Source organism: Aspergillus terreus, genomic scaffold, assembly GCF_000149615.1.
Source record: "Aspergillus terreus NIH2624 scaffold_10 genomic scaffold, whole genome shotgun sequence".
In the NCBI taxonomy this organism is placed as follows: Eukaryota; Fungi; Ascomycota; class Eurotiomycetes; order Eurotiales; family Aspergillaceae; genus Aspergillus; species Aspergillus terreus.
This window is the reverse complement of record NT_165933.1, coordinates 1,474,382-1,498,339: the sequence shown is the minus strand read 5'-3', so window position 1 is coordinate 1,498,339 and position 23,958 is coordinate 1,474,382. Positions and strand designations below refer to the sequence as shown.

Genomic DNA, 23,958 nt, shown 5'->3' with positions numbered 1-23,958 from the left:
ACCGGCGTGTGGCGGGAGTGACTGGTACCCTAAATGCTGCTGACCAGAAGATTCCATTTATATCAAGTCGGGGACGCTTTCGGCATCGACTCGCATATAATATATTATATGACAGTCAACGTTTAGCCCTGATCTTCTCACCCTGCAGTCCTGCACCTTCACAAAATGCCCCGAGCCGCTCGCAAATGGACGCCGGGCGAAGACGATCTGCTATGCCAAGAGGTTCACACTCAATGTAAGGCAAATCGTTCTTAGACATGGTGGGAATGCCCTTGCTAACGTACCCTCCTGGGTGGGATACAGTAGCCGCGGGCAAGGTAAAGGACTGGACGGTGATTGCAAACAAGATCCCGGGCCGCACAAACAAAGATTGCCGGAAGCGATGGCACAATGTGCTGTCCGGGGGATTCAATAAAGGCTATTGGACCGAAGAGGAGGACGAGCTGTTGACCCTGGCCGTACAGACACATGGAGAGATGTAAGATCTGCAACCCTCCGTGCTCTTTAAGACTTGGGGCCCAGCACCATGTTCAATCAAGGTTGACTAGCAGGACAGATGGACGGCAGTGGCTGAGGTTGTAAAGACCCGCAGCCCAGATCGTATGTACCATACCTGTCCTATGCATGACCGCTGGCCGCGAGACCCGTTCCTGACCACAACTTGGTGACAGAGTGTGCCAAAAGATGGAAACAGTGCCTCGATCCACAGCTGGATCATAGTGAGTGGACAGAGGAAGATGTAAGCTTCGTGTTCCGTTTGGAAATGGGCTGAACCTGGGCTAAAACCGCAGACAGAACCGTCGGCTTGTTCAAGCGGCGGCCGTTAAAGGAAGACGGTGGAAGGAAATCCAGATCGAGCATTTTCCGTCCCGGTCCCGCAACAGCATCAAAAACCAGTGAGTCGACTCGGAGCCCCCAAGGCGGCATTGAACGGTACTGAATGCGCCCTGGGTCCTGGCAGATTCACAATCCTCACTCGACGAGAGAACAAGTTAAGCCCTAGTCGCAGGCGGAAGCCCAAAGAAGGTACGCAACCTGGGTCACACACCGACTCATCATCAGAAAGCGGTGATGACGATGACGGCGAGAGTAGCAATGAGGAAGATTATAATCACAATGGAAGAAGTACGGTGGAAGACAGCAGCCATCAAGGACAGAGCAGCTACTGCTCGCCATCTAATCTCACCCACCCGCTGGCGACTCCCGACGAGATCTCTCCATGTGCAGGGCTGGATGCATCCGCGTGGGACAAGGTTACCCCGGCTGGAGTCTCCGGCCACACATGGGATACGACCCTGTCGTCCGATACGGAGTTTTCAAGGCATGAGTTCCACGGTGATCTGCCCGATCTAGCCACCGTCTCGCCAGAGGTCTTGCAGGGGTTCTATCCTGATCTTCTTTCTCCGACGCCTACCGATATGCCCTGGGTCTTCGACCAGGGGGACTTGGCAATGTCAGGAGTCGAGTCTCACCAACACCTCCCCGGACCGCCCACAAATCCTCGTGGCAGCAAGGTCGTCCTCACCGTCGAAGGACCCGATCACCAGACAGTCGAGGCGTTGGTACAGGTTGCATTTCTCAGTGGAACTCCATTTCATTTGGCGCGTGGATGACTATATACAAGTAGCGATAGATAGACCTTAGGCATATGTGACATGTTTCTCTTGTACTTTCTGCGACACGGACTTTAGCCTTTTTCGTAGACTGCTCAGGGCGAATGCAGATACTCGGCAGTTCCAAAGGACAAGGCTGTCGTCAATGCTTGAACATGACATGACTCTCTTACTCACCTCCCAATTTATCTGCTGCGAACATCGTGGAGCCAAACCAGGCTACCGGCAAGCCCCGAGCACCTACTCCAACTAGGCGCATATGCTTACTGCATCGGGCCCTTGTCCAAGCCACTAGGGCTATCAGGCACATTCCCTTGTCGATCATTTCGGCAATGTCCGATTCGCCGGAGACTGAAGTAACTTGCCCGAGATTTTGCCGTTTGTACGCGGGGCCCGATAAGCGAGGCAGAGGAGTGGCACGGCGAGTCACCCTGGAGAAATATAGCTTGACTGACGTGGCTCCATTGCTACCACTGCCATAAAGAGACACTTTAGCCCACTGCAGATAATAGTTACGTTTTTGTATCAGAGGATAGGTGGATTCTATCTCAATTGAGTCAACAGGATCAGTGCCATATCGATATATATATATCCATTCCTCGTTTCGTACCCCCCATCTCTTTAGCGTTGCCTGTGCCACATAATTGCAAACTACCATTCGATCAACCCTCGCATTCTGTAGCCCATCAAGCCCCACCGGCCGACGCAGATACATTGGCCCTTTTATACTACGGTTCACGCAGCAGATTAGACCTATGCTCACCCCCCCGGCATGCAGACGGACACTCACCGATAAAAATAGAGCACACGCAAGACTAACCGCAGCCCCAACATAGACACACGTGAAACTAGACGATTGTAAGCAAAAGTCTCTTCCATCGTGGGAACGAGGGACAGGATACGTACACGTCGTTCCATGCAGATACAATCACTTCCAACACCCTATGGCGCATGTCGGACGATAATGATTTGATGAGATCCCCGCTAGTTCCCGATACCATCTGCTGCACTTGGTCTCGGGGGGTACTGGGGAGGATGCGGTACAGCCCTTCGGAGGCGACGTTGACGAAGACGGCCCCTCCGACTGACAGCCCGAGAGTGAGGCCGCCTAGTTGTGCTATAGGAGTAGACATTGTTAGCAACCGCCTGCGTTGCGGGTGTAGGGTGGTATGTTCGTCACAACGCATCGTTATTACCTAGAAGCATCAGAGATAATCCGTTCGCCGCTTCGGACGGCGCGACCACGGCCTGGATGACCGCGAAGGAGGCCATCGTGTAGGCGCCGGCCCCTGAGCCGAGAAGGATCTCCAGACCATAGAGGATTCGGGGCGGTGTGTCGACGTGGACAATCGTGGCTAGCTTTTGTTAGAAAGGAGTACTTTTGTCCCATCGCGTGAATACTGCAACATACCCATCATCACCGCCGCAAGTAGAGCCACAATTGCCCCTCCCACATAGCACGGCTTATAATATCCAATCCGCGACATATACAACCCACTGGCGGGGATGGCAGTGATGAGGAAAGCGATGAAAGGCAACTGCCGAGCGGCCGCCTCCATTGCCGTATCACCACGAGTGAATTGGAAGTAGAGAGGGATATAGTAGACGCTGGTGTAGGAAACAGCACCCACCGCTGTGCATGCCACAAAGAGCAGCAGGGGCTCCTTCTGTAGATACAGATGAATGGGCAACATACGCGTTTCCTTCGTAGTGAAAACTGTGAAGGCCTGCTGGAGAACAAACGCGATCCAGAGCACCCCGGTCGCCACAAATAGCCCGATTGTGCGACCGCTCCGCCAGGGATAGAGGGTGCCTCCGAAGTTGATGCCCATCACAAGCGTGACACAGGCGCTCACGCTGAGGACGGCACCGACCCAGTCAAAGGTGGCTAACTTCTGCCACCTGGTCCGAGCAGGGGCCGGGTTGTTTGACGGAAGGATAAACACATAGACGGGCAGAAGGACAGCACCAAACAGTAGGTTGATGTAGAAGGCCCAGCGCCAGGTGTATAGTTCGAAGCCGCCCCCAATAACGGGGCCCAAAACGGTTCCTACGCCCCAAACGAGACCGCTTTCGCGAGGCGTTAGCACAAGGCTCTCATGGACCAGCCGACACTTACGTCAAGCTAAGATACCCGGGTCTCTCGCGGTTTGTCGTGTTCAGCGAAATGATCGAAAGCAGACCAAAGTACATGCCATTTCCACCGGCACCGGCAAAGACGCGTCCCACGATCTCCGCTTTCATATTGGGGGCAGCGCCACACAGCGCAGATGCTGCCATGAAGATGATAGTCGAGCCGATATAAACCCACTTGGCATCAAAGAGGGCGTACAAGCTTCCCAGCGGGAGCACCGTCGCCATCCCACCGATCATGAATCTGGATTGTATTATGAGCATAGCACGGCAATGGAGTGATGGGGCTTTGCACAGACCCAACGGAGAGCCATGGTAAGTCTGAGACGGCGTCGAACTGGTTTACAATTGCCTGGAAACCTGTCGTCAACATGTGACCTGTTTTCTCCGGCGAGCTTCACGTACGGGAACGATGTTGGCTACAATGGTGTTGTCCAGTGCATAAACGAAAATCGCCGTGAGTGTGCTCACAATGAATACGAACCACTGAACTGATCAGGCCACGGTGGATAAAAAAGGTACGACGTGACAGGGACATACACGAAATCCGGTGATGGTTCGCACATCCTTTAGGCCCTCGTCCGATCCGGTATCACCTTGCCCGCCTTTTTCAGCCTCCGACAGAGACAACCTTGGGATCACTGCATTTGAGATCTCGTCGCGGGACGATACTGCTGTCGTCTCGGATGCTGTCGTCTCTGTCGGCATCGTCGATCTCGTAGCCATGTTGCAAAGGGCGCCAACAACACGAATTGGAAGTTTATGAGTACAGAGTATATGAAACAGAAATCAAACCCTCGATCCAGTCGACGAGGGGAATTCTTATTTTGATCATCGCAAACCCGATCATAGCCAAGGGCCTATCTGCTTCGTACGATATGCATGGTTATGATCTAGCTTGCTGTACGCGGGTCCGGCAAGCCACCAACGAAAACGGGGTGCCGCCGAGCCGGTTTGGTTCCCCCCCCCCCCCGCCCTAAGTCATCCGTCTAGTTCTTTATGCATGACTGCGATATCGAGTCATCTCGCAGCATCCTCGCCGTTCTGTCATTTCCTACCTCTCTAACCCCGTCATCCTTCGCCGGATTCTTTTGCTCCTCGACCCCATTTCGCTGCGGCAAAAAGGCACACGTTTTGACGACTATGCCACCACGCGTGTGGCTTATCACCGGCTGCTCCTCCGGCTTTGGCCGGCAGATAGCGATTGCCGCTGCAAAGATCGGGGACACCGTGGTCGCGACGTCGCGAGACCCCTCGAAGCTGGAGGATCTAAAGGGAGTCGGCAACATTCTCCCGCAGCGGCTCGATATCTGCGCCAGCGATGGAGAGGTCCAGGGCCATGTAGCCGATATCCTTGCCACTGTAGGCCGGATTGATGTGGTGGTGAACAACGCGGGTTATATCTTGGAGGGAGCGATCGAAGAGTCCAGGTAAGCAGTCAACCTCCTCCCAATGTCCTTGCTGACGGCACCAGTGGCGCAGATGTCGAAGCCCAGTTCGGCGCAAACGTCTTTGGCCAACTGCGACTTCTCCGCGCCGTGCTCCCCACGATGCGTGCACAGAGATCGGGCACTGTCGCCAATATGGGCTCGATCGGAGGCTGGAGGGGAACCCCTGGCGCCGGCCTCTACTGCGCCACCAAAGCAGCCATTGCCATCTACACCGAGGCCTTGCGGGCCGAGCTGGCCCCGTTTGGGATTCAGACGACTTGCATCGAGCCGGGATACTTCCGCACCAACTTCCTACAGAGCGATGGTGGCCACAAGGTCACCGCCCAAAATCATATCCCTGACCTTGATGTGGTGACGCAGGCAACCAAGTCGCGGCTGGCCGCCTACAGCCACCATCAACCGGGAGATCCGGCCAAGGGGGCACAGCTCATTGTCGAGGCGCTGACGCGCACGGGACGATGTCAGGGACTGGAATTACCGCCCCGACTGGCTCTGGGTCGCGATGCCGTGCAGGTAATCGGAGCAGCTCTAGACCAGAATCGCGCGGCCCTCGACGCGTGGAAAGACTTGGTGAGCACCACCGACTGTGATGATGTCGACACCTAAGGTGAGGTGTAGATTGTACGATGATTTGACAGACTCGGCTAATTGGATCTCAGCGCGTACTGCGAACCTGGCGGATGTTACGGAATGCTCTTGCATCCTTGTATTCTGACATCAAGAGCCCTCATGGCATGAACTGGCTGGCAGATATACCAGTCGAGAGGAAATGCACCGGCACAGCCCGGAGGCCCCATACCATGCATTCAAAACAGACTAGAAAATATGAGCTCCATGACCCTGTTAGACTTGATGGGGATAAGCATTTCGCAATCAAAAATTAATTTTTAGGAATGCCTTGAATGAACTGCTAGTGCTTCCTCTACTCTCTAGTAGCTACTCCATTGTACTCTCAATGCTGTTTCTCGCCCTATAATTAGCTTAATCCTAATAGTTCGATATTTATAAGCCCGGGGGCGGGGGCACTGGTTAGATATTCAATGTATTTCTGAGCATATGGTGAGCCAAATCACTGTCGACTACTGCTCCCAGGAGTTCTCCGCTCGCCGACGGGGTTCCGAGCAGGAAACAGGGATGATCATCATCCATCAGACGGACGGCGGGGTAATGTTTCAGCTTGACAGTCATTGGGTTACGATCTTAGTCCACTTCAGTGCTAAGCGGTGGAGACTTTTTGGGATTGGCGATGAGCATGGGATCTGGCGTCAACTGCTCATTCAATTCGATTCTAAGGATCAGGGAATGGGAGAACCTGTAAAGCACCATTCTTGCCAACCCGAGTGCTGCCATCCACGCGGAGCCCGATTGTGGTTTTCGATCGACAATTTCTCCTGATCCAAGCTGGAGCTTTTTCCGCCAATGACCATCCACAGGATCGCTTTGATCCGCTCATTTAGTGAGTCGGTAGATTGCAACGTCGTACTCCGACGGCGCCACGGAACAGCTGGCCATTAGGCTCGTCCCTGGCGAAGCTTGTTGATGCGATAACAGTCTTGGCTTGTTCGAAGCATTGGTCTGGTCCTGTAGCATTTGCTTGGTATTTATACCTAGTCGGTGTTTCTTGCGTCGGACATGGATGAAATCACTTTTTCTCCTTCATAACCAGACCCCTTGTTACAGTGAACCATGTGGCATTCAAAATGGCTGTTGTGGCTACTTGCAGCCGGTGTTCAAGCTGCTCCAGCTAGCACAGCCAAAGACACCGTCTCATCTATCGTGAAGGATGGAGTCACCTACACTGTCTTCGAACATGCGGCGACTGGAGCTAAGATGGAGTTTGTCAAGAATTCGGGCATCTGTGAGACCACCCCGGGGGTCAATCAGTACTCGGGGTATCTCTCCGTAGGCTCGAACATGAATATGTGGTTCTGGTAAATACCGCCATATTCCAGTAGCATTTACTGTGGCTAATTAAACCATAGGTTCTTCGAGGCCCGGAACAACCCGAAGCAAGCTCCTCTGGCTGCCTGGTTCAACGGTGGCCCTGGCTGCTCGTCCATGATCGGTCTGTTCCAGGAGAATGGCCCTTGCCACTTTGTCAATGGGGCCAGTACCCCGTCACTCAACAATGCCAGCTGGAATAACTACGCCAACATGTTATACGTTGACCAGCCCATTGGTGTTGGCTTCTCATACGGCACGGACGATGTCACAAGCACGGTGACCGCTGCGCCGTACGTCTGGAAATTGCTACAGGCATTCTACGCGCAGTTCCCAGAATACGAAAGCCGGGATTTTGCCATTTTTACCGAGGTAAATTCTTTCGGCTTTCACCCCCTCTGAATAAGAAGATTAAGACAAGCTAATCGATCTCAGTCGTACGGTGGACACTACGGCCCCGAATTTGCCTCGTACATCGAGCAGCAAAACGCTGCCATCAAGGCCGGATCCGTGAGCGGCCAAAACATCAATATTGTGGCCCTCGGAGTGAACAACGGCTGGATCGATGCGACGATCCAGGAGAAGGCCTACATTGACTTCAGCTATAACAACTGGTACCAGCAGCTCATCGACTCCTCGACTCGCGACAGCCTCTTAGACGCGTACAATAATCAATGTCTCCCTGCTCTGCAACAGTGCACAAAATCAGGTTCCAATTCCGCCTGCACCAAGGCTGACAGTGTGTGCTACCAGAACATTGAAGGGCCGATCAGTTCTTCGGGTGACTTTGATGTTTATGATATCCGGGAGCCGTCCAGTGACCCTTACCCACCTTCGACATACTCGACGTATCTCTCCAACCCGACCGTCGTCAAGGCTATTGGAGCTCGCACCAACTACCAGGAATGCCCGAACGGGCCGTATAACAAATTTGCTTCAACCGGTGATAGTAAGTAAAACATTTTACCTGATGGCCTCGGACAAGGGAACTGACATGACAGACCCCCGGTCATTCCTCTCTACCCTCTCCAGCGTGGTCCAGTCCGGGATCAACGTCCTTATCTGGGCGGGCGATGCCGACTGGATCTGCAACTGGCTTGGTAACTACGAAGTCGCCAATGCAGTTGACTTCTCAGGACACGCCCAGTTCAGCGCCATGGATCTGGTGCCGTACACAGTCAATGGTGTTGAGAAAGGGCAATTCAAGACCGTGGACAACTTTTCATTCCTGAGGGTCTATGAGGCCGGCCATGAAGTACCTTACTACCGTGAGTACCTTGTCTACGTCGACTCAAGATGCGTGCTGATTGAAGTAGAACCCGATACGGCGTTGCAGGTGTTCGAACAGATTCTCCAGAAGAAGCCACTCTCTTCCACATAAAATTAGTTTGACCTAGGTGACAGTGAAGCTGCGACGCGGTAGGAAGACAGCTCTATTAAGTCGTCCTTATTTTTGCATCAAGCTATAATTGTCTTGGTTATTTCCAGAACTGTGTGACCTTGATCACCACACGCAGCTTCTCGCCCTGGCTAGCCACTAGAGCGTAGGCTCCAGTCTCTAATCTTCACACTATATTATTCGGGAATTGATTGTATCGTAGATATATCAGCGGTTAGCTTCTTGTTATGGGCTATTTTCCCCGCGGACTTAGCCCTCCAACAACGTCGAAGCCCTGATCCATATGTAGAAGCGGGTCTCCTTCCGAATTACTCAGAATCCTTTTGGCTCATTTTCTAGAATTGCCATACAGGCCGGCACGATGCGTTCACCAGTCTAAAGAAACACGCCGCAATTTACTTTTATCGACGCACCTATCACTAACTCCCTTTTCCCGTGTCATACTTTAATCCTACAGGAAGGTTATAGTGCATTTTCACTTCCTTTCCAAATATCGAGTCTTATCCCCTAGGATTAATGCCATCGCAGATGCGATGCCTTTTATTGTTTAGTGCCATTCCGTGTTCCCGCGTGCCCCTGCCGCCCTGTGTGTGCATGCCCCAACCAGGCGGCCTGTACGGACCTGTATCTAGGTAGGAAACCTTTATAGATCAAGAATCTTGTTAAGGTTGCTTGTAGTATCGCTTTGAATAAGGACGTCCAACATTCTGCAGTCTATATTTCTATGACTCTCTGCACGAATGGGTACAACATCCCAGCTCTAGGCTCTGCCAAATTCAACGCCAGCTTGTCCGAGGACTAGTCTCCCGCTGCCTGCCATTTCTCGGGTACACTTAGCTCCAGCCAGACTGCTAATGTGGATAGATCCCTATGTATTTTGGGTCAGTGGTATTCGTTCAGTTGTTGTTTATGAACATGAGTGCAAGTCAGTAGCATTACATAGCGTTCAATCCAGAGTCGCCAATTCAAGAACATTAGGACCTTTGAAATTATGTATATTTTATATACCCTATACATCGCATCTGAATCGGTTCTGCTTATCAAGCAAATGCTTCCTCTCTGGGTTCAAATGGATGGCAATGGTGGCGGTGTGTACCACTGAGGCTTCCCCTAGCATCAGGCCCCCAGGAGTGTAGTGACCATTCTTAGGAATCGTTACTTCTCTAGTAGCTCTAACAGAGACGTCGGTGGACTTGGATCTTCCGGTAGAACGGCGTTTCCCAGCTAAGCAAGTCTCCAGTTGTGCAGGGGAGACGAATAGAAACAAATAGTGTCCCCTGTGTCTACTATTTGGGAAAGTAGAGTATCTGTGGATTCGCAGGAGTCAATTTTCCTGCCAGTGTTTCGTTGGTGGTGAGGCGCTGAATAGGAGATGCCACAACTGGCCTGCCCCATTTCGCGCGATGTAGGCATAAATGGTAACCTAGTCCCGCATAGGCATGGCGGCAACCCCCACCCAGGGGGCAGGCACCAGGCACCAGGCACCAGGCACCAATCTCTCACTGACTACCATTATAAAAAACGCGCTATCCTTTCTTCTGCCTCACAACAATTTACCATTCGTGCACAGCGATCAAAATGGGTGGCTGGGCGATTTTTTGCGCGATCTGCGGAGGTCCATTCTCCAGCCAGGTCGATATGGACTGCGAAGGGACCGACGAGAGGGCCTATCGTTTCGACATCCTCGAGGACTGCAACCTGGAGTGGCTCGACGGCTTACGTGCTCTAGGAATGAATCCCGACGCTACCGGAATTGACAAGTTCGTCGTGACTCGCTATGTCCCGTCTTGATAAAACTAAGTGCCCTGGTTTTCCAGGTCGTTTCTGACGGGATCCGGTCGGTACTTTGACTGTGTAAGCTAATAAATTCCGTTCACAGTGTCTATTATGATTTGCTAAAGCTGGAGGTTCTGCTAGGGTGGAATTGAAGTCCTTGCTGGGAATCGTATGTTGCTCTGAATGCATGACCCTCCGGGGCACTTGAACTAGCCGTCGATGATAACATCGCCTTACTAGATATGAACATGCCATACCCGAAGAATGAAGTTGTGCCCATGGTCGCGTAGGTTTTGTGTCACCAGTTATATCCTGTTCCAGTTTACCCGCTGACCCCCCTGGTAGATACCACGACTTTGCGGAAGTCGGCGAACCACATGTGTTTCCCTTTCACTCCGTTTGCTACGAGATTCTGAGGAGATGCATCTCGCTGCGGGAGCGAGGTGAAATTCAGGGACATTTGCTGTACCGGGTTTTCGAACAGGCCAACGGTGGCCGGTACGTCCGGCTGCAACTTGACTATGGCGACCCAGACCCGCCCGCAGAGCAGGTGTGGGAGATTTTCCGAGGACAGGAAGTAAGTAACAAATTGGGGCCAAAGAATGCGGGTTAAAAATCTAACATGCCCAGATCTTAGTAGTAAATCCAGTCGTCATACCGGAGCTCGAATTGGAGATGAGCGACATCAACCGCTTGTTAGACATGGAAACCAACCTGGTTAATAAGGCGAAGCTCCATGAAGAGGATATTTTCTGTCGTCTTCCGATCGAACTGCGACACGAGATCTTCAAGCACCTTCGCCCAGAGTCGATTTTGGCACTCAAGGCGGCCTCGCTATCCATGCACACTACCTTGATCCCGCGCTCCATGTGGGAGACCAAGTTAGTCGATACGTATCCATGGCTGTGGGAGATGCTCGAAATCTCGGTTCTCCAATCACAGAAGGTCGAGGAGAAAGCTTCTAAGCTGCTTGTCGCTTGCAAGGAGCACGGTGAGTCTACAGGCAAAAGCTATGGCCGTATCCTGGGTCTTGCCAATAGGAGAAGGATTTGGGGAGTATGCGAGCAGATTCGGAGTCGATATTTGGAACAGCAGGCCGCTGTTACTACCTAGGCAGGTACTGTACTGACTGTTGTTGCACCCGTGTTGGGCGATACTTGAGGCAACCTTTCGAACTCTAATCATCTTATCAGATACGCTGGTCTTGATATGAGAGACTTGGTCCGGTTCTGGCTGGTAAAGATGAAGTCCGTAGGAAACAGTAGACCGTATAGTCTTGCACTTCTGTCGACAAATAATCTGACGGAAAGTTATCATAGTATAATTTATTCAACCGATAGAGAGAGAAAGATTGTATTATAATAATCGAAAACCGTTATTAGTTTCTAATTTATGTATTTTCTTAGATACATTACAGCCTCGGTCCGAAAATCTATATAATTTTCTAGTTAATATCTAGCGTATTTAGAGAGCTATTACCTCTTATTCAGCATTTCTTTAGTATAGCTGTTATTTTAATGATAGCTTCTTTACATAGGACGTGCTATAGAGACATTAAAGAAGTTGTTTTGGCATCGAAAGCTACGCTAAGAATAAAGAAGCTGAAGGGGTATTTATGTCCGCAGATATCAAATATATATTCCCAGAAAAGAGCATCTAGTATTATCCAGGTGAAGACGTGACGGCGATTAATTACAAATTTTACTACCAGTCACTAATCAAATTTATGTCCTAATTATACAGAACTTGGGTCTGAGAGATCAGCCAGTTGTGTATGGGTTAGCATCCGTATGCACGCGCTTTCCCAAATTCTGCAAATATGTCCAGACTATATCTTGCGAGGCGAGTGGGCAGTGCGCAGCCTTCGATACATTCCAAGAGTCATGATAATCTGATAGAGGATGGAACAATTCCATCCAGAATGTGTTATTCCTGAATGTAAAGGAAGAAAGGCGCTGCTCCGAACCTCTGTCGTGGTAGGTCGTAGCCAGCAAAGTCAGACCTCTGGAATTCAACATACTCTAAGTGGGAGTCCTCTGTTTAGTCCATAATAGGACTGGCTATGAGATCTGACTAACTACGTATAGGCAGTAGGCTTGGGCACCACCTCGCCGGCCATCAATGTGTAGCGTCAGATCGTGGGTCGTATCAGGGCTGCGCGGACTGCTAGTGAAGTAAGTAATTCAAGCTTGTTATGGGACGGACAGGGATGGGTCTTTCTATGTAAGCGTGAACAAGAAATGAAATATCCATTTTGGTATATTTAGTTAACTAAGACTCGTGGTGCCCGCTTACCTACTTGCGCTAAGCCACCCACTTTAAAACCGTATCAATCTGCAACCAGCCCTTCTCCTATATCGAGCCAACCGACACAGTGGTCACCTCTTCTACATTATACTAGTGTATATCATATAGCCATTATTTGGATATCAGAGAGGCATCTCGTTTCCATTGTCGGCTTGAGTTGCTGACCCGAGTCCAGCAACTATGGATACAGACCTGCCAGAAGACAACCATTCAAATGATGCCGAGGCTACCAGTGCGACGAGGAAAGCAGAATCTAACCCCAACAGTGTTGCAAAGACCCTCCTGACCACACTTGTCGCCCGAGCCCGTGACTCCACTGCCGCTCAACCTGTTCTCCATGATCCATCGCCAAGGATGTTCTGGAACGGCTGGACTTCGATTCCGGTCAGTTGGCTATAACACCTACCCAGATCGGCAGCATCGCTCTTCGAACGAGCCACTTTGACGGATGGACTTCTGACTTCCTCCAATGTAACCCTGACACCACCGTTCTGTACCTGACGTGCGGGCTTGATAGGCGGATGGACCGTGTGAGATAGGGCGAAAACACTCGCTGGTTCGACATTGATCTTCCTGAGGTCATCGAGCTCCGCAGAAAGGTCCAGAGTGCACCTTCTGCCGATCGAAAATACTTTCTTCTAGGTGTTGATGTACTCGATGAGTCTTGGATGCACAGCATCTCCTCTGACGGCCCTGTTCTTATCGTGATAGAGGGATTGCTGTGCTATCTGCCTGGGACAAGGTGATAAAACTCTTAAAGAGTCTCTGTTAGAATTTCCGGGTGGGAGAAATACTTTTTGAATGTATAACTCCTACTGCCTTACGGGCTCTGAATAGGCGGAAACCAATAGAGTCTATCATCGACCTGGGCGTCGAGTTTTATTGGGCTGTCGACCATCCGGAGACTCTAGAGCACATTGATCCTGCTTTAAACTTGGTGGAATCGGTTCGTCTGGCAGAGGCTCCGGGCGTTGAAAAAGCCCCTCTTGGTTATCGTGCACTCATGTATGTACTTTCCTGGACCCCTAAGTCGCGGGACTCTGCGAAATTTCTGCGCTTTCGATTTGGCGATTTGAGAGAACTTTAAATGAACACTGGGCAGCCTTTTGCAGGTGCTCCCCACGATATCTATACATAGTCATCTAGTAGTCATCCATAGTCTTAATACTAGTATTTTCTGTAGGCCTCTAATAATATTCTGTGCTAAGACAGGCTATTAGATATAAAAACGCAGTATCTAGATATCTTTATCTATATTATCTTATAAAACTTTTAGTAACAGTGTAGGAATATTTAAAAAATCGTTGGCTACATTCTCGGTATGTTTTATAAATAGTTTACGACATCTATTCTCTCAAAGCTTAAAAAGACAGACAATTTAGTATAACGTACTATTGATTGCACGGCTTCCTGCCGGGCACTAGAATTAGTATTCTAGATATATTTCTTTAGATTAATGATTACCTTTTTTGACTCCGTCACAAAGTAGGTAGATTAACATGCAGTTATTTGGTGGAGTCTCCTAGACTAATCAATTCAAGTATCAACAGATATTCAGGATTATATATTGTATGTATGTACTGTAGGCGACCCGTCAGATACAGATAGCTGCCCCCACGCAGTACGAGCAACAGAGGACGGTTGTACAAGATAGACGCACATAGTTCCACTTTATATCGATTGACCACTGTCGATATCTTGCATCCATTTAACAGAATCCCATCACCTCCTATTGACTGGACCGCTGACAGGCACAGAACATTCTAGGCAAAGCACCTCGCCTACTTGACTAGTTCTAGCCACCGGCTAAGCGTTAGCCCACAGTCATATTGCTCTGTATGAACCCTCGCTCCTCATAGGTCTACTGCTATTCACCTCGAATTTATTAGTTCATGGTCCAGGTCTTGCCCCAACAGAATACATGCCTCAGATCAACAATTAAAGACCATCCTGAATCCAATAGGCACAATCCCCTGCTTTCCACCCAGAGTGTTATAAAAGGAAACACTGCCACTCTGAGTCTGCCATCCGCTCAGTTCCACCAGAAAGCTCATGGTATCCGAGCAGGTATTCGAAGCAATAATAGTCTTAGTCTCCGCGCTCGTCGGTTGCGTTGGGAAAATGTACGTGCCTACCATCTCCCTCTTTTTGGGAGGCTTGTTGTACGTAGGCAGCGAGTAATAGTCCCAGGGATCAGTAGTCCAGATGTCAACCTGAGTGGCTCCTTCGGCGATTTGGTTTGCTTGAGCGAGGGCCGGGATGTCGATCTCCAGCATGCAACCTGTAGCACTGGCAGGGATGTAGTTGAAGGTCAGGGCAGAGATTTGTGTGTTATATGGTGGGTAACCGGCGCGGCTGACGGTGAATTGCTGGCCAGGAGAGGCATTGTCGGGAGTTGAGACTCTCAGCACATCGATCACGGATGGGCCTAGAGTGCCACAGGCTCGAGGGGCGAGGTCATACGTAGGGGTGGGCGACGCGGTTGCCGAGGCTAGAAGGAGGCTGAAAAGAAGAACAGAATGGAACATTATGGTCGAGGTAAGTAGTGATTTCGTTGGATCGCCAGGGTGTTGATTTCAGATATTGAGCTTCTGTACGTAGCCAAACACCGGACGAAGACGGCTATTTATGTCTTATGCGATGGGCGTCGGTACTTAACGTGCAGCTGGGTGATCCTCCAGTAACCTTGGGTAGGTTAACTCGACACATTTGAGTCAACACCAATGGAGCGGGTCCAATATTGGTCGTGGCGTGACACAGCATGCATTGAAGCTGATGGCTTGTGGGAGAGCCAACCAGATCCAGAGCGATTTCTATAATCGACGGAAAACCAGACATTGTGGCATGCACGAGCTATAGAGTTCGACTTGTCTCGGATGATATGATTCGACTCGGTTGCCTAATCTGCGCTGTCAGACTGCCATGTCCTATACAGCTCCAAGCTAGATCCGTAAGAACGTATTAAATAGGTACAAAAAGCATCGAATCGGCCGCAATCATCGTACGTTCTGAATCCTCGGTCCTATGATAATATCCCTATCATTGAGGCGATTAAGGCTCTGGCTTAGCCCCTAAGCTGGTATTAGCATGGTTCGAAATGCACCAGTGACGGTCTCGTTGGACGTCCTAGGATGCAAGAGATTGGTGCTGTCCTCGTATATAAGCGAGCGGATGACCTATCGCAACATCCACTGGGTCCAAATACGAGCTTGACTTGACAAGGATCATTAGCGGTGTGGATGCAGGTGAGGAGACCTAGATCTAGACCCCAGACAACAGATAGATATAGGTATTTGCAGTTAGGCCAACCTTCTAGACTGGCAGGTACACATACGACAGCATAGGCATGCGATGAAGGAACGGAGAAGCACCTCTCTCAAAAATCAACAAAACACGGCATTGAAGAAGAGAATTTTCGATCGTCTATATCAAAGTGGGATGCAGAATCTGTAGCCTTTCTGTACTATGGATGTTATTAGAGAGGTCAAAATGACCAGACTGGGACCGCACGATGGCGGTTCATTTGCAGATCCTACCCAATCCATCAGCGTCGAATCACGTGATCTGACTAAGAGTTGCGGCAACCCCAGCCTCCCCCTTCCCTCCTTCTTCCCTTCCCCCTCTCCTCTGCTCCTCTGGCAATTTCTTCTTCTCCGTCCCTATCCCATTTGCGTAAAGAAGTATTTGCTCTTTGCTGTTCTCGCCACCAGTCCTGCCATTCCTGTGAATCCATAGGACTCTCCGATGTCACTTGTTGACTTCGGTTTGGGCACGTACTCGTGACCAGGCCGCAAGAGCTCATACCACTTTACTCTCATCCTCTTATTATTATTATCTTCAGCAACACCCATCTTTACGCGAGTCAGGGCTGCTCATTTCTGCTTCAAAGCCCGGGTGGGAGGGCGACTCGATTCATCGAGGGTTCTCATCTTTAGGACAGCGAATGTTGCAGCAACACAATGGCCACCACCTCGGGGAACCCGCCCTGGAAGTTGGAGAAGGAAGTCGTTGTCTCTACACCCAATTTTGATGCTCATTGTGTTGCTCACCTTCGTATGGCCCATAAGGAAGCCACGAAACAAGGATCCATCACCCTTTCAATTAAGGCAGATCTCGCTAACGCCAGCCCCGAACTACAGGTGCTGAAACTGATTGTTCCCCCAGAAAAAATTGAAGAATCTGCATTGAAATGGAATAGCAACGATGACTTCCTTCCGTCTCACGTGGTTGAAGCCCATCCAGCGCAGCCTAAGAAAAAGTCGGAAGTCTTAACACTGACTCTGAAACTCAATCTGACTGGCATTGTTCTTTGTCCATCTGAGACGGAGACTTTAACGCCAGCCACGCCGGGAGATTTGGAATTCCAGTCCTTCGCGAAGATCTGTCGTTCTACGTCCTTCTGTCTACACTTCTCGAAACGACAGTTTGCTAAGGATCAACTGGGGTGGCTGGAAATCTTTACCTCAGCCCTGCGAGCAAAGTGCCTTCGGTCGGAGTCTCTTGACCACTCTCGTCATCGCGTAGTCGAGAAAGACTGGCGTGTCTTCAGTCTGTCCCCCAAGCCACCCCCCTACGAGGAGGAGCCACCCCGATATTATGGGAATGTCGTGTCTGAGCAAGTGGTTGGGAAACGGTGCACAGGTATCTTCTTATTTTATCGTCTTAGGTGCTTTATCATTCGGTAGCTCATTAGTAGTATTCAGAATCTCGGTCAAGGTCACCCATCGACGAAAGACGAAAACGACTGCTCCTTGCAACCCCTTCACCGATAGGCTCTCCGACCGAAGCGAATACCCAGAGTAGTCCCTCCCTGTCGACGGCCTCAATTCGCCCAACTTACTTTACGCGTGCTTTCTCTCCTTGCTCGAAGCGTGGAACTCTAGCGCGACTCGAGAATGAGCTCCGTGGTCTTTCCAGTGATCTGGTTCGTGAACTATTAGTTCGATCTGGACACCAACATCTACTGGCCACACTAGACCACGTAGACTGCGAGTTGCCATCGGAGTTTGAGAAAACCAGCTTTGCCGAGAAGGAGATAATTGACCGCCTCGAACGATATGTTGAAGAGATGATGGAGCACCGCATCATACCACATGTCGACGAGGTGGTCAGTACTGCCGTGAGCGACCAGATAGAAAACGAATACAAAACGAAGGAAGCGGAGCTTGATGAACACTTCGAAGAAGCTAAGTGCGACCTACGCATTACGGCCAATGAGTATATGGATGAAATCGGAGAACAAGCCCAAAAACACATGAAAGAGATCGAGGATAAGCGAATCGAGATTGGGATGCCTGCGAAGGAAGGCGGAGAGTCCAATCGATGGTTCAACGCTTCTGCTCGGTCTTTGTTGGACAGAAAGTCCACCACTGGGCTTGAGGCGGATCCTAATTTCAGACGCAGTTCCATTTAGGCTCATTGGTAATGTATATACATCTCGGAGGATTTCTGCACACAAATAGATTCTGTGTCCTTGAGAAAGGTGGGTGGTTCAAGCAGATTCCCCTTCACATGATCCTTGTTGGGACAAAATCAATGCGAGAGTCCAGTGCACACCAACGGGTGGACTGAGACCCTGTCTTTTCTGGAATCAACCACATGTGTCGCTTCGCTCGTATATTCTGCGGTTACAGTAGATCTCAGGACTCCCTTCAGCTTTGTGACTCGAGCTATATGGAACTCAAGGCCCCCTCCACCAACTTCTACCGATGAGGGCGCGTGTGATCACTTGGGAAGACATTAAGATTAAAATCTCATAGATGCACCTTTGACACGTCACGAGCCCTGGGTATCAGCTCGGCACAGATCAATACTATATCTTCATCAGAAAAGAAGGCCATGTGGCACGGAGGGTAAAGTGCCTCGTGTCCACAAATATATTGTCCGCCGTTCTGGTGCAACCCTCACAACGTGGGCGGGGAAAATGAAGATGGGGTCGAGCGGGAAGCCATGTTGCTTTGGGACGAGTGATCCGGCCCCGGCTGGTTTGCGAAGCTTTCTTTACATGAGAACAATAGGTAGAATCGAGTACCCTGTCTGCAATCACATTCAACTACGTCATGCAATATCTAGATAGTTAGGTCGACGTCTGATTGGTGACATTACTGTGACTGAATAAAGCGCCGGCGTTCCCCTGACTTCTTCAGCCACAGAGTTCCATCCAGATGTCACACTGGAGATAAGATCCACTGCACTGTTGCATGCAAATCCGGAGCTCTGGTTGGTCCGATGATTTAATGCCTGCAGAATCAATGCCCTAATCTCCCGGCAGTCACTGCTCTGGACGTTGCCCCTGACCACTTATTTGTCGCGGTTGAGCTAGTGATCGATTTCTATCGTGGTGGATAGCATAGAAGCGTTGCATGGTGTTAGGCCGAGTGACATCGTCTGGCAGCTGAACGGTCGAGCATGTTACGGGATACTTGTCTACTACGTCGCGCGGAGGCCGGCAGCAACTAAGCAAGATTAGAGAGGGGAATAACGTGCGAGCCAAGGTTACAGTTTCCAGAATGTGAGCCTCCGACTTGGGTGCATGCCAGGTTACTCTGCTAAGAGCCGGAGGGAATCATCTCCTTCCGACATCACTCATCGCTGTTGAAATCAATCGCTGGCCCCGAGCATATAAATGGAGTGTTGGAAACCCTCCCAGTCTGGCGTTTGGTCAGAATCCACCAACCTTCACCACCAAAGAGATATCTACCTATCTTCAGTCGTTGAACAGCCCTATTCTTCGAAATGCCCTTCAGACTGAACATGCTAGGCCTGGCGTTGGCCCTGGTCCCCTTTGTCAGTGCTGCATTCGATTCAAGTTCGTCCTCAAACATCGCTGTATACTGGGGTAAGCATCCATGATTGACATTAACGTGGGAATCCACAACAAGAGGCGGAGCTAATATGCTGCACAATCAGGACAAAACTCGTATGGCCAAGGCACCGGCGCTTTTGTGCAGCGCAATCTCGCCTATTACTGCTCGAGTAGGTTTTCACAATGACAATGGTAGTATTCAAACTCGGCGGCTAAAACAGCGATATACCTTTCGTATCAGATACTGAAATCAACGTGAGTCTGATCACGCCCATGGGGTGCGTTGTAAGCTCGTTGAATGACACTATCTCCCAGATTATCCCTCTTGCCTTCATGAACGGCATTACTCCTCCTATCACAAACTTCGCCAACGCTGGAGACAACTGCACCGCATTTAGTGATAATGTCAATCTACTAAACTGCACCCAGATTGCGTGGGCCACCCCTCATCACCATTCATGCCCTCACTAATCGCTGCTCCATGTAGCAATGACATCAAGACATGCCAAAAGACCTATGGCAAGACGATCCTACTGTCACTCGGGGGTGCCACCTATACCCAGGGAGGATGGTCGTCCACCACCGAGGCTCAAAACGCGGCACAGGCAGTGTGGAACATGTTTGGCCCTTCAACGAATGCACAAGTTGACCGTCCCTTTGGCGACGCTGTCGTTGATGGTTTTGATTTCGACTTCGAGGCAACAACCAATAATCTCCCAGCATTCGGCGCAAAGCTTCGCAGCCTGATGGATGCCGCTGGTGGCAAAAAGTACTACCTGTCTGCTGCCCCCCAGTGTGTGTTTCCCGACGCTGCCAACGGTGCAACACTCAACGCTGTCCCATTTGACCTGGTGATGGTGCAGTTCTATAATAATTGGTGCCAAACCACCAACTTCCAGGCCGGTTCGGCCACCCAGAATGCCTTCAATTTCGATGTGTGGGATAAATGGGCCAAGACCAGCCCAAATCCCAACGTCAAGGTCTTTTTGGGCATTCCAGCCAATGCGGGCGCTGCTGGCTCTGGCTATGCAAGTGGGTCCCAGCTTCAGGCAGCGATTGCTTATTCAAAGCAATATACCAACTTTGGAGGAGTCATGATGTGGGACATGTCGCAGCTTTATGCCAACAGCGGTTTCCTTGACCAGGTTGTCAGTGACCTCGCTGTCACTATCTCTCCGGTTACGACTACAACTACAGGTACATCTTCAAGCTCTTCTCAGACTACGACTACAAATGTGCCTACAACGATGACCACAACAACTTCAAGCTCCAGTCCGACTTCGAGCGGAGGCCTAGTTGCGCAGTGGGGTCAATGTGGTGGCATCGGGTATACTGGTCCTACCCAGTGCCAGTCGCCATATAAGTGCGTTTTTGTTGGCCAGTACTGGTCTTCTTGCCAGTGAGGACGGTGTTCGTGTAGCTAAGGCTTTGTCGCTCTCAACCGCCGTTAGTCTAACCAGTCTTCTGTACATTTTCTGTGAGAGTAATCTATCTCATCTTCTTGATTTTTCCTATTTTACTTCTAGCTTAATCAGTTGTCTAGAAGGCCTATATACGGCATTGTTAACAGATTACTTATATATATTAGGTCCCCCTATAACTCAGGGATGGAAATTCAAATCTCTCCCCTGTTATCAAATAGCATACTTTAACATTCTGTCTCAAACTACATTTGTTCCTTTCCAGAATCAGTTGAGTCTATTGGAAGTTCTCCGCTGCTTGACTGCCGTGACAAGAGCATTCCTGTGTAACTTCTGCTCCAGGATTGAATTGTTCGCCCATCCCCTTCAAGGCAGGAATATCCAGCTCATAAAGCCTGTATCTGGACTGACTCACATGGAACCCAATAAAACCATAGAGGTATGCCTCTGTATATGACAAGAGGGCTGGGTTGCCAGCAAGTGTTGTGCGAATTCTGTCAACAGAGACCTTTGCCCTTGCCACAAGTTTATGCAAAACACTAACAATATCTCCCTTGCCAATATCTGCTTGGTGGAAGACAGCATTATTTCGCTCGTTCGAGACAATTGATTCCTTGTAGAAGGAAAGAAGGTCGTTGACATCCGCTGAGAAGTCCATCAGATCCGGTACTGCTTGAACAAATAATGGCAGCTCCTCATGGGAGAATGCTGCCCTGCAGAAGATAAAATAAACATATGGTTCCGCCAGTCCAGTCTTGAATCGAAAGTACCGTGGGAAGTTCGGAGATGTGTCTAACGCTTTGAACTTCCCCGAGGTTTCGAATTCCATGGCACAAGAGTCCATGAAGTCAATAAGGCCAGTGAATATTTTATCAGCCGAAAACGCATCATAATATTGATCGAAAGTGGGTAAGAGTTCTGCAAAGGATTGAAGAACCGGGGGTTGCTCTGCTCTAGCCACTATTGCCCGCCGAAAATTGCGCACCTCATGAAGGATTTTGTCTCCAAAGTCGTCGACCGTGAAGAAAAATGCTTTGAATAGTCCGATGGCTATTTGCACCTCCTTTGGGTGTTTCGGGTAGAACCATTGCGCAGCCGCGGCGCCGTGTTTAGCAATTTGATATGTCTTTGCTGTATCAAAGCCATGGCGAAGACAGTGGGATCGAACAATCTCTTCAATTGAAGGATCCGGACTCCACGTTCTCTGGAACGGGATAGAACTAAGAAAGTGGTTCAATATTTCTTCGTCCTGGGCTTTTGTGACATGGGGCCCATCCCGGCAAATTGGATATGCCATTGTTGAGAATAGATGGAGGATATTAATAAAGATTGCGCAAACGGTATATCACCAGGGAGAATCATACAACTCCGATTACTCGCAGTAGGGCTGAGGAAAAAGAAGAGAAATTATACATTTTTCCAGGGTGCGGAGACATCACAGCTGATTAAAGATGTCGTACATTGCATCGGCCCTTTCTTTTTTGACATATGCCACCCCGCTTGTGACGTAGAGTATCCATCATAGGTAGTATCACTTTCATGCATTTAGCTCCAATTATTAGGAAGAGCTTGCCTGCTTCAAGGGCTCTAGCTCTCATGATAACTCGAAGATCACTTCAGGGGAACAGAATATCCATTCCCACGCTCAAGGCGTACCAGATAGAGTTTATTCGTCTACTATGAGATAGCAACTCAGTGGGTAAAGATTTCCTGGCTGATCGTGGTCCTGGATGGCATGCGTACGATAATACATCTCATTCCGCTTTATCTGAGGCTCCTTTTAGTCTAAAAACCTCCAAATATCCCTTAATCAAGTGACTGTTCAGTAAGGGATCATCACGCCAACCTGAAATTATTGGATCAGACGCGCCCATGGAGTTGGTTCAACCATCGGCCCGAGCCGACCCAGGCCCGTCTCAGTGTTTAGTGTGCCTGGCGCTTTGATCTGCATAACTGCCTGGCAGCAAAGTTGAGGTTATTTGTTGAATGGCAGAAGCATTTGGTTCCGGCTAACATTCGATTATAACTAACAGTGCAATTTACAAACGTTTGGCAATGTCAGAGTACCGTCGATTCCTGGCAGCTCCTCATATAATCCCGCTCATCATGCCCAAAACACGCTACAGCCATTTCCTAGAAAGCCTGCACCTACGGCGTGTCGAGATGACAGAACTTCTGCAGGGGGGTTTTCGTATTTATATTGCCGTATGCTGTCAGTCGCACGGTCAGCGTGTGAAACTTACACCCTCATTACTGTATATATATACCGTGCTTGTTGAGACTCGGGCTAGTAATCCTTACCTAATGTGTATCAACAGTTTCTTGATCATGTCTGGCACAGGGAAGTGTCTTTACACAATGTATGTGCAATACTAAGTAATGATGCCGCCACTTCAATCCATTCAAGTTCACATTATATAGCAGCGTAGAGTTGTATACAGTTATTTCCGCCAGAAACTTGGCAGAACTTCCTGATGATCATAGTTACCTATCATCTGTGGAGGCCGAGAATAGGTATCATGCCAGACACCATTGTAAGCCCACTCCAGCCGGTCATACATCTCAACGTAGTCAACAACAGATATTAGGTATATATCCATACAACATCCTCTTCCTCATCCTTAGTTGCCCCATCGTGCGAATTAGGATGAATTACGTATTTTCTCTTCTCAGAGCTCAAATGACCCTATTGCTTATAGGATCTTCATCACGAGCAGGTGCATATAGCCCAAAGATTCCAAACAGATATTGTTAATAGACAAAGCAAAATTGAGCCGCGCTCCGAGAGGGTATTCGGGTCGAAATTAGGGATGTTGTTTATGCTCTTCCATTAGTTGATGCAGTACTTTCGGCGTGCTGACGACGCCGGGCAGCTGTATTACAACCCAGTCGTTAAAGTAATCGTGCATTTCATGCGAAGTTGCCCCGTTAAGCTCCTGGAGGTTATCGTAGAGGATAAGATAGGGCTTAAGCAGCTCTGTTCTTTCCTAGCCAGGTGAGAACCAAAGCTCAATGGTCTCGTGCAAGCTTGCTGAATCAACTGAAGTATTTTATATTATGCAGTATCGTCTTTATATGAGCAGCTACAGATTAAAATCCCCAAGCGAGATTT

General features: G+C 49.7%; 10 protein-coding genes across 10 annotated transcripts; 7 read left to right on the top strand and 3 right to left on the bottom strand.

The window, feature by feature from the left end:
* Nucleotides 1-257: 257 nt before the first annotated feature.
* ATEG_07376 (uncharacterized protein) lies at nt 258-1,613 on the top strand (the record flags this gene model as incomplete). Its single annotated transcript, XM_001210062.1, has 5 exons — nt 258-478; nt 557-600; nt 672-739; nt 796-896; nt 962-1,613. The coding sequence occupies 5 exons, from the start codon at nt 258-260 to the stop codon at nt 1,611-1,613; spliced, it is 1,086 nt and encodes a 361-aa protein (XP_001210062.1).
* A 686-nt stretch (nt 1,614-2,299) lies between these two features.
* ATEG_07375 (uncharacterized protein) lies at nt 2,300-3,974 on the bottom strand (the record flags this gene model as incomplete). Its single annotated transcript, XM_001210061.1, has 6 exons — nt 2,300-2,341; nt 2,404-2,461; nt 2,520-2,730; nt 2,810-2,968; nt 3,025-3,683; nt 3,733-3,974. The coding sequence occupies 6 exons, from the start codon at nt 3,972-3,974 to the stop codon at nt 2,300-2,302; spliced, it is 1,371 nt and encodes a 456-aa protein (XP_001210061.1).
* A 915-nt stretch (nt 3,975-4,889) lies between these two features.
* ATEG_07374 (SDR family oxidoreductase) lies at nt 4,890-5,803 on the top strand (the record flags this gene model as incomplete). Its single annotated transcript, XM_001210060.1, has 2 exons — nt 4,890-5,176; nt 5,221-5,803. The coding sequence occupies 2 exons, from the start codon at nt 4,890-4,892 to the stop codon at nt 5,801-5,803; spliced, it is 870 nt and encodes a 289-aa protein (XP_001210060.1).
* Nucleotides 5,804-7,027: 1,224 nt separating this feature from the next.
* cp6 (putative carboxypeptidase S1) lies at nt 7,028-8,519 on the top strand (the record flags this gene model as incomplete). The annotated part of the gene is made up of 5 exons (XM_001210059.1): nt 7,028-7,128; nt 7,180-7,510; nt 7,574-8,087; nt 8,140-8,406; nt 8,455-8,519. 5 exons carry the CDS (start codon nt 7,028-7,030, stop codon nt 8,517-8,519), a joined length of 1,278 nt encoding a protein of 425 aa, XP_001210059.1.
* A 1,596-nt stretch (nt 8,520-10,115) lies between these two features.
* Nucleotides 10,116-11,426, top strand: ATEG_07372 (uncharacterized protein; the record flags this gene model as incomplete). The annotated part of the gene is made up of 4 exons (XM_001210058.1): nt 10,116-10,297; nt 10,417-10,455; nt 10,659-10,890; nt 10,944-11,426. The coding sequence occupies 4 exons, from the start codon at nt 10,116-10,118 to the stop codon at nt 11,424-11,426; spliced, it is 936 nt and encodes a 311-aa protein (XP_001210058.1).
* Nucleotides 11,427-12,800: 1,374 nt separating this feature from the next.
* On the top strand, nt 12,801-13,840 carry ATEG_07371 (uncharacterized protein; the record flags this gene model as incomplete). The annotated part of the gene is made up of 3 exons (XM_001210057.1): nt 12,801-13,004; nt 13,393-13,625; nt 13,804-13,840. The coding sequence occupies 3 exons, from the start codon at nt 12,801-12,803 to the stop codon at nt 13,838-13,840; spliced, it is 474 nt and encodes a 157-aa protein (XP_001210057.1).
* A 711-nt stretch (nt 13,841-14,551) lies between these two features.
* ATEG_07370 (uncharacterized protein) lies at nt 14,552-15,148 on the bottom strand (the record flags this gene model as incomplete). The annotated part of the gene is made up of 1 exon (XM_001210056.1): nt 14,552-15,148. The coding sequence occupies one exon, from the start codon at nt 15,146-15,148 to the stop codon at nt 14,552-14,554; it is 597 nt and encodes a 198-aa protein (XP_001210056.1).
* Nucleotides 15,149-16,579: 1,431 nt separating this feature from the next.
* Nucleotides 16,580-18,033, top strand: ATEG_07369 (uncharacterized protein; the record flags this gene model as incomplete). Its single annotated transcript, XM_001210055.1, has 2 exons — nt 16,580-17,261; nt 17,324-18,033. 2 exons carry the CDS (start codon nt 16,580-16,582, stop codon nt 18,031-18,033), a joined length of 1,392 nt encoding a protein of 463 aa, XP_001210055.1.
* A 1,322-nt stretch (nt 18,034-19,355) lies between these two features.
* ATEG_07368 (glycoside hydrolase family 18 protein) lies at nt 19,356-20,721 on the top strand (the record flags this gene model as incomplete). The annotated part of the gene is made up of 6 exons (XM_001210054.1): nt 19,356-19,458; nt 19,530-19,595; nt 19,667-19,710; nt 19,741-19,822; nt 19,855-20,622; nt 20,699-20,721. The coding sequence occupies 6 exons, from the start codon at nt 19,356-19,358 to the stop codon at nt 20,719-20,721; spliced, it is 1,086 nt and encodes a 361-aa protein (XP_001210054.1).
* A 709-nt stretch (nt 20,722-21,430) lies between these two features.
* ATEG_07367 (uncharacterized protein) lies at nt 21,431-22,143 on the bottom strand (the record flags this gene model as incomplete). Its single annotated transcript, XM_001210053.1, has 2 exons — nt 21,431-21,491; nt 21,617-22,143. 2 exons carry the CDS (start codon nt 22,141-22,143, stop codon nt 21,431-21,433), a joined length of 588 nt encoding a protein of 195 aa, XP_001210053.1.
* Between the last annotated feature and the right edge of the window lie 1,815 nt (nt 22,144-23,958).